This window comes from Acanthisitta chloris, unplaced genomic scaffold (genome assembly GCF_000695815.1).
Source record: "Acanthisitta chloris isolate BGI_N310 unplaced genomic scaffold, ASM69581v1 scaffold17501, whole genome shotgun sequence".
Taxonomy (NCBI): Eukaryota; Metazoa; Chordata; class Aves; order Passeriformes; family Acanthisittidae; genus Acanthisitta; species Acanthisitta chloris.
The window spans coordinates 115,424-125,295 of record NW_008654541.1 but is presented as its reverse complement, the minus strand read 5'-3'; the positions used below and the strand labels follow the sequence as shown (position 1 = coordinate 125,295).

General features: G+C 34.9%; 1 protein-coding gene across 1 annotated transcript in view; it reads right to left on the bottom strand.

Moving 5' to 3' along the window:
* Positions 1-1,308: 1,308 nt before the first annotated feature.
* The window catches only part of TBC1D22A (TBC1 domain family, member 22A), a gene marked incomplete at both ends in the record, with an annotated part of 121,455 nt that continues 112,891 nt past the window's right edge, over positions 1,309-9,872 (bottom strand). The window contains one exon of the mRNA XM_009083570.1: positions 1,309-1,404. Coding sequence (XP_009081818.1) covers positions 1,309-1,404 — 96 coding nt within the window. The remainder of the gene's footprint in view (positions 1,405-9,872) is intronic.

Here is a 9,872-nt window from a genome sequence, read left to right as displayed (position 1 = left end):
GTGTGCTCCTGGTTTTTCTGCTTTAGAGCCTAGTTCACATGGCCTGTAAATAAATTAAACCATAAGAAATGCCTTAATTATTCAATAAATAAGCAAATATGAATGCAGTAAGGAGAACAAAATAAATCTTCATATTACTATATCTTGGGACTATTTACTTAAAACATAGTTATAACAGATTGAGTAGAGAGGGGGAAATTATGCTCTTCAGTGCAGGAAATCAACAGGAAAAATTTAACAGGAAGGATCAACAGTAAGCAATTGTAGTTGAGAGGCATGGATACCAACATTAAAGTTTGTATCCATTTGACAAAATACCATAAACTGATAAAATCTGACAGTGCTAGCAGGTAATATAAATTAAAGCTGTTATGTTGTGCCCTTAGGGATTTATTTATTGCTAAGATAGGCAATGACAGCTAAAGTACTCTGAATAAATTGTTTTATGCAGGAAGATAAAATAGATTGAAGTGATACACAAATTTGCACAATGGTTCATTTGTACAGGGCCACAGAGTTCAGTCAGATGGAGAGAAAATAAACTGGTAATGGGCCATTTCTTTGGGGTAAGCAATGATGAGGGCACTGCAGCATGGGTTGAGTACATTCAACCTCCAAACATGACTCTAAAGCCTTTCAGGCATTGAATGTACAGCATAGGGTAAAATTCAATATAAATATTTCTATGAAAGTGAACAGTCATCAGTTCACAAAATAACTGCACTTCTACAGATGTATGAAAATTATTTGCCTATCTACCATCTCGAAATCCTCTCCTGAGCAAGTTCCTGATATGATTTTTTCTAGATAAATGCAAGGTTTTGAAAGGTACAGCTCTGAAGTCCTTTTACTTCCTACTGAAAAACAGCCTCCTTATTTTTAAAGACTGCTGGCTCAGCTTTTTTGAAAGAAGTTAGAGTGTGTTGTTATATCATACATATGAGAAACCATAAATAAATACTTACGTGATGCATTTAAGATTAAACAAAATCCAGTTACCTTTTCAGAAAATCTCTTTGTGAAATACCAAGGTAACAGCATCTCCAGAAATCATCTTCTCAAAGTCTGCTTCAGTTATAACAGGTTTGGGGTTTTTTGGTCCAGAATGGACAAAGAAAATATATCTCCTACTGCTTATAGTCCATCACTTCATGTCTAGCACCTTTGAAGCAACTCTAGCTAACAGTAAGACATCGTCAGTCTTGCTGCAACTGCAACTATTTTGTCTTAAATTCATCCCCAAGTAATGTTAGAAACATAAATCTAAGAAATACCACCCCGTGCTTGAAAAATATCCCGTTCACTTACTTGAAAATCTTTCTCTTCCAGGATCTCTTTCCTCCACCTGACAAGGAAGGCAGCACAGACGTACAAGTGGAAGTGTGAAAAACCCTCTGGTTCAGACTAGAAAAAATAAAAATATATCATCCTTTCAATACACAAATGATAATACTTTTGATCAGCACATACCCCAAGTGTATTGCTATGACATTCACTGCTAACTACAAATGTCAGCTACATCTGTCTCTCTTTGTATCACAAACATGTTTGCATTTCATCTATGCCAAACCTATTCATAGCTATTCTCTGTGACGGGAAGGGAACTGAGGTACACATCCCTGCTCATATTTAAATCCATTCCTTATTGATGTGTTTGCCATTTCTGGTGTTATCCATTAGCTTATATCTGGCATGAAATACTCTACTGTCCAGCTCAGCATTGTGGCATGAACATGTGCTTCATCTCCATTACTCAGAGCAAACTCTACTACTAGTAGTAGCTTCTGAATTGTAAATTCTGCTATAGGAAATAATTAAGTATTTTTAAAATAAACACTTGGTCTATATTCGAATGAATTAGAGGTTTTCACTAAAAGGAAAAAATCTACTCATTGTAACAAAACATTTACAACTCAGTTTAGTATTCAGATTCTGTTCTAGTTCAAGTCAGCAGATTCCCTCACTTTATAAAACTCCCCCTAGAAATTAGTCTTTTATAAGTATACCTAAGAGTTTATAAAAATTTGTGATCCTATTTTTAAAATCTTCACTAAGTTTTCTCATATTACCAAATTAATCTTCGATTTTATCTCCTACACCACTGAGAACTGAAAAAATAATTATGTTTAATTATCAATGTGATGACTGTGAACTAATGCTACATAAAATCTCATTAAAATAAGATTTGAAAATAATAATTATAAAATTAAACTACATGATCTGACAAATGTAGCTATATTTAAATGCTGATATCTATATAATTTATAAGATCTAATTATAGTGCTCTAAAAACATAGCAAGTTTTTTTCAGATTTTCTACTGGTCATTTCAAAACTGCTGGTTATACTTCAGAAAAATGCAGAGTTCTGCTCAAGTATAGGGAGGTGAAACAACTTATGTAAAACATGATGTGTTAAAATACCTATTCTATTGTTACTGTATCTAGAAGAACATAGAATTTAAAATGTGTGCAATTAATTAACTTCACTACTATCACAAGTGGAGAAAGAAAAATACTATCCTCCTCCTACTTCTCGTTCTCCTTTACCCTTGGCTGATTGAAGAACACAGTGAGCTCCAAGAGGTGCGTACGAACACCTCGTTAGCAGCAGACCATTCTGTCCCATCAAATTGGTAAGAATCAAGCAAAGAGATAATGCCAATTATTTGAAAGGAAGCTTTAAGTTTAAAAGTGCATTTGTAGCTGAAAGTAAGAATTAGCTTATTTTGGAAGCAGAGAAGAAAGATTTGGATTATAAAATCCTGTGATACGTTTCCTGCTCTAGGAGAACACTCTACTTGAATAAAATTACTTGAATAACATTGTAAAATCCCAGGACAGAGAAAGCATAGGGTAATTTCAACTAGACTCTCTCTAGAGTTTGTCTTAATCAGAAAAATCTAGGTAAAGTCCAATTACAATGCTAAAATTAGCATTTTACAGAATCATGTCCTCGGTACCATTCTGAAAAATCCACTTTTTGTGGAGTCTACCACTTTGGTGTTGGCATTTCTCTTGGGATGGAAAGTTAACACATATAAAAGCATAAAATGGTGTCTGAAGAAGACATAATTGTAAGCAAAGTGCTGCTTCCACTTCTCATGTCAGATACTATTGTGGCAATATTTAAATAATGAAACACAACTCTGAAAAATGCAAAAACCTAATTCTAAGAAAACAAACATCTTCCTACAATACTTCCTACCATATGTAAATAAATTTACAGGACATGCAGCATTTTTCTAAATTCAGCCTTTGATAATATTTTATAACATGTGCATCTCTAAAATGAGAAAAATATTTTGAAATTTAAAAAATTAAGTATAAAACCAGTACTTGTGGCCTGTTTTTTCTCAGCTTGAACTGCAGCCTATATCTCATTTCCAACATGAACTTTAAAGATGTCCTTTCAAGCAGGAGCCTTTAACTACACATAAAGTTTCTATTCTTTTTGGGATACACAACATAATCTCATAAAAGTGACAACTTTTCTTCAAATCTTGAAGGCAAACAGGGTAGAAATGTCCAATGAAAACAGTTTGTGTTTAAGTCAACATTCTGTACAAGAAAACACGGACACATTTTCCATAAGGCCATCCTGAAGTGTGAGCTCTCACTGGTGAAGACTTTGCCATAGGAAGAACCAGCTCAGTTCACCATGACCCAGTGAACTATGATCTGTGTATGATCTAATTCAAAAAATGGGTAAGTGAAAATCATTGCACCAGCCTGAGAATTTTTTATCAAACAGAAAAGCAGGGAAGAAGAAAAATTATGGTTATGGGCTAAAGGCAAATAAAGCTGGATTCAGATTGCTGAACAGTTACACAGAAGTACAGAAACAGTACTGAAGGTAGATAAGAAAAAGTAAGACCATTTTTGCAGAAGAAGAAGTAGGAAGACTGAAGAGCTATACGCAGAAAAATTTCATTTAAAATAATAATTATTAATCAGGATTTTTTATGCATTGGATTATTTGTTACTCTACATGAATACAAGAAAGGTTTACATTTCTTTAATCACATGAACTAAGCAAGAAAGAGGGAACTGAAAGGAACTTGGTTTGGTAATAGTATTTGCTGATTCTCCTTTCATCTCCTCACTCCTCCACCATTATGTAAGTTCTTGAAAAGCATAGAGGAGAAGGGGATAGGCTCAAAGATCTCTATCTGTAAGTAGATTTTAACTTTCAAAGTCAATTTGCAGTAGCTGTTGGCAAAACACTATTTTGCTGTCTCTTACATTGATGCACAAACCAATTTTGCATAGGCAGTCAAATTATATCCAAGCATTCTTTATTTTCCTGACAATAACCTAAGATGATGATTTTAAACCTAAGAATTCATTCTATTATAAGATAATTTCCATACACAGAAAGTCAAGATAAGTACCTTAAAAAAAAAAAAAAATAAGTGCCCAGACCTGCAACACTGGAAATTGAAAATACTTCTGAGGAATTGCAGAGAAATTGTCTGGAAGTATATAAGAACCTGGACTTTGTCTTGTGATTTTTCTGTTTAACGTTTTTTTTTTTCACGAATACAATTCTCTTGAGCTCTTTTAAATTAAACCAAATAGGTTTAAATATGCAATTCATTAGAGAAAAAATGCATATCCCCCTAGAGATTTAAAAATCCATCATGCTTCAGAGATAAGTCTAGGTACAAAGTGTTTCCAATGGATAGTTTTAGACAGTTTTAGAAATTGAGTAAAACAGCTAATGCATAATTGCCTTTCCTAACACCTGCTACCTATTATACTTTTCCATTTGTAGCTTTTGAAGTTACAAACAGTTTGATCTCTAAATGTGCAGAAATGCAGACTACCAGCTAAAAGCTATTTAAAATCAAATATAAACAATGACCTTGATTTAAATATTTTAGCAAAAGATCTCAAGACAGATGTATAACCTTCCAGAAAACTTATTCCCAACATATTACAGACAACTCAGAGCACATTATCTAAGAACCATCTGTCATTATCAATAAAAATCATTTATATTGTTAACATCACAAATATCCCATTGCCCTGCAAATGCTGGATCTCCTCTGCAGCTGACATCAAAGACATTCTTTATACTGCACTCCCCAAACTTCTTGAATTAGACAATCACTGTAAGAATACAAATTCTGTTGTATGACTAGACTGATTATGGTCTAGTCAATGATACATCTAAGCTGCCTCCCACACCTTGGATACTTCAGCATTTAGGGAGGGTAATACCTCATGCTATTGTATTTGTTGATAAAGTAAATAAAATACATGATTATTTTTTTAAGTACTCAGAATAACTGAAGCCATGAAATTGAACCAGGGTTAGGTATTAAACCACCACATTTCACACTCAAATAACGGCTCAAACACAAGGGCTTCCAAACAATGAATAAAACAACTTTAAGCAACTCCATTTCTACTGCATTACGAAGAGTAGATAGTTTAGCTGAAAAGAGATTTTAAGGGTTTTATTCCCAAATTATCCAAGCAATCTGTGGCAGAAAAAGAGAAAGACAACAACATATGAACATCATGGAAGTGGACTATGTTGACTGCTCCTCCAAATTTTGCCTTTTCAATCAGGCAAGAGCTCTGACTTCCTAGGCACAATCTCAAGCACTGTCAAAACTGAGACTCAGAGTTCCAGTCTGAGAAAAAAACACAGCATGAGCACACCACAGAGAGGCCCATCACAGTAACTAGTCTGTCACCACGAATGAGCAACTAAGAGTATAGGAGCACAAGTGTATAGGAGTACCTCTCCAGAATACTCCTTCAACTTTCAGAGACTTCATGCCCAGAGATGTCCAAAACAAGCTGTAGAATATGTCCAATTAATAGGTGTTAAAGGATTTATCTTCACTTATCTTCCTAAAGCTTTTTGCAACTGTAAGCTTTTTGGTAAATCACCAAGTACTGTGGCAAAGAATCCCAAAACACAAAAGCATGCTATATAGTAGGTCTGTTTTAAACCCAACACCTGCTAGTTTCATTCAAAGGAGTTCAGTTATCACATCCAGAGTAGAGACAATCACTTTCTTCAATCCACTCATCTTTCCTTTTCTTTGGCAGACTAGAAAGTTTTTGTCTATTCTATGGTTCCTCATGTACCAGTTCCACCATCTTTGCTTAGACTTCTTAAACATCCTTTCGAAAAAGGATTGTTTGGATCAATATCTTGTCCTGTTAGAATGCTCCATGTCATGGAAAATTCATGGTAAGGTAATTAATCAATATAAAATATAAATAGATGCTAGTGATAATTAGTATCTACCTGACTTATCCAGTCTCCAGTTTATAATTTCATTTTAAGAAGCATCTTTCATATAAATTTCCACATTACCTTGTATTTGGAGAATGGAGTTTAAACTACAGCCCTCTTCACTTGCTAATATGCTCAATTCGAACAGAGTAAAATTTAACCAATGTCAAGTGTGCATTTGACTTTTTCTCCTAGCTTTTCCAGAATAAACTGTGAGGAAAAAAAATAAATCAATGTTTCTCATTTGTTTCATTGAAAGAATTCACCATGAAGTTTTTAAAGAGTTCAATCATGAGTAGGATGTCAAGCAGATTCTCACTCGATGAGGCACCTTCACATCCAATACTCAAATGTGGTTTGCTTTTACACTTATTTTTCTGCTCATGGGTCGTGGCTTATTACCTTCACATACAGGAATGCTGCAAGATCTTAGCTAAAGAATGGAACTATTTATGGAACTCCCTTATAGTCCTTTCTTCCTGAATTGGATATTTACAGAACAAAGAGGAGTAAGGCAGTTTTCTTGGACAATGCCTTTGGTACAAATGCAAGATGATGCTGAACTCTACACAAAGAGAACATTTTGCAACACTTATTTCCAACACTACTTTGAAAGGAACCTAGATATACACAGAAGTATTATGTAGAGCAAAACTCTCAAAGGATATTGATTTCTTTTCTCTAATTTCCCAGGTTAATAAGCCTCCTTTCATCTGCAGTGAAGAGTAACCTTGAGCTGCTCTTTGTACTTACGGGAGAGACTATTAGTTAATCTGCTGCTTTGAATTGCTACAAAGCAAATTGCTACAAAACAGCTTCCTTTTTACCAATTAGTCTTGACTAGGTACAAAACATGGCAAAAACTGTGACGTGGCAATGTGAGCATGAATTCTGCCAGTGATAATCAATCGCTGTGATTTTAGATAACAAGCAGCAACATAATGGTGAGCAAAGAGATATAAACCCCCAATCTAATATGCATTTTATGACTCCTCTAGTAGAAACAAAAAATTACTTTCTTCAAGTTTTTCTTCCATGTTTTAAGATCAGAAATCGCTAACTTGTATGGTGATGAGAACAGCAGTGCATTAACAAGCAACAGCCACATAACATTATAAGCCCTCATCAATAACAATAGATAATTTACACTGTTTAGGTTTTAGAGAGCGGTTGATTACTTACAGCTATATTTTCTTTTGTTCACCACAGTAAATGTATTAAAGAACAAACTATTTCGGTTAGAACCATTAATATGGTTCCTAATTATCTTACCAAAGCATGATGCAGTGTAATGACTCAAAGTAGAGAATCTCTGTGTAATTAACACTGAACATCACCATGTCCTTTACTTCGTCTAACAGCATGAAACACAAGCACACAATTAATTTTGTTTCCCGCATGCATTTAAAGCTGAAGCATACACCTCCCTACACTGCTTAGTCCTGAGAATTTTCCTCAGGAAATGATTTAGGCAAGTCAGATCACACATGCTATAAGAAGATATGAGAAGACAACACTACCAACAGACTTTTCAAAAACTTCCACATGCTTGAGAAGTCTAACCCTCTAGCTATTTCCCAGGAAATTCATTTTGCATCTCTAATTTACTGAGATTCCTCTACCAACTGAGCTGTTATGGAAAGGCTGAGAAGCAGTAAGATGAGGATAAAACCTAAAGCGACCAACTAGTTGCATCCCCAGCACAGATGAAGTTGGAGAAAAGACTTTCCAAAAGCTGTAGGCTATTTCTTTTTTAATAGGTTAGAGAATTGAGGGAAGATCTCCAGACAAAATATGTTCAAAGGCATGCACATTTGGGGTACCAGAATTTAAATCTCACCTTTGTTTTTTTCATTTGATGACAGAAAGTGTATTTATTGCAAAGATTTCTTTTACTTTATACTAGGGTTAAAGCTGGGCTTCAGCTATTCAGACATGATTGTCCAGCTGGAAAGAAATTTGTTTTGAAGTCTCCTTCTAATTAAGACTCTATTCATTTCATCTGAAATCACTAATTTAATTTGGACTTAGACATTTAAATTCCATCTCAAGTAGTGACTTGACACCAATTAATTGGCAAAAAATGTGCAAAAAAGCAAAGCTGTGTCACAACAAAATCAACAATGCTTTTATTCACAGAATTCTACTTAGAGATATGATTTAACTTACAAAGCACAAACTAAACCCAGATCATTAGTAGAAATATTCTGCAATTGATTTAATTCTGAAGTACTTTGCTGTAAGGCAAAATATTTTCACACAGATGTTAACGTGCTTTGAGCAGACTGTTGATTTGAAATAGGGACAGACACCATTGATTAAAAAAGAATATGGCAAATTTTCCACCTGTGACGAGAACTTAAGCAGATCATGTGAATCAAAACCAGATCATACTTCCTCGGTAACCTGCTTTTAAAAGGCAAATGAGCACAAATAAGCAGTATGACCAATATTTACTAAACTAATTCCCTATTTCACCTTCTGAATTTCTAAACTATTTACCTCATGTATCATTTTAATTATTTTTACAGTTCATTCCCAGAGAACCTCGATGCTGGGAAATTAATTAATGGGCACAATAGAAGAACTGTCAGCATTGTTTAATATAATTTCAGCACCAGCCTCATTTACATGTATCCCTTTATTCAAAGCACTGGTACTGCTGAAGTTTTTGTATGAAATTGTTAGTTCATTAAAAGGAGCACAATGATATCCTTTTCTGCAGATATTATCACATTTGCTGAAATACATGATGAAGACAACATCTAGAGCTTTTAGCCCACAGATTTCAAAGATACTGAAATAGTTGCATAATAGTTTTATCATTGTTTGATTAGTTGGCTTGAGCTTTATGATATTATTAGCTTTAATAAAAGTTATTATTTAATTGTTCAAAGAAGACCTACAAAAGGTATTAAGTGTGTGCTGGTTTGGGCTGAAGTAGAGTTAACTTTCTTCACAGTGGCTAGTATGGGACTGTGTTTTTGATTTGTGCTGAACACAGAGTTGATAATGCAGACATGTTTTTGTTATTGCTGAGCAGAGCTTACACAGAGTCAAGGCCTTTGCTGCTTTCCGTACAGCCACGCTGGCAAGGAAGTTGGGGATGCATGGGAGACTGGGAGGAGACACAGCTGGGACAGGTGAACCAACTGACCAAAGGGATATTCCATACCATACGACATCATGCTTAATATATAGAAAGTGGAAGGAAGAAGAAGGAAGGGGGAACATCTGGAGTGATGGCGTTTATCTTCCCAAGGAACTGTAACTCATGATGGTCCCTGCCCTCCTGGAGGTGCTGAACACCTCCTGTCTGTGGGAAGCAGTGAATTAATTCCTTGTTTTGCTATGCTTGTGTGTGCAGCTTTTGCTTTCTCTATTAAACTGTCTTTATGTCAACCCAGGAGTTCTCCTAGCTTTTACCCTTCTGATTCTCTCCTCCATCCAACTGGTGGGAGTGTGTGAGTGGTTGCATGGTGTTTGGCTGCTGCCTGGGGTTAAACCACTACCAAGTGTTAGCTTACCATTTCACATCTGAAAAAAAATAATTTGAGTAATTGTACACATATCGTGTTTATCCTAAAGTAAAAACCAACATCTAAATAAAAGTAC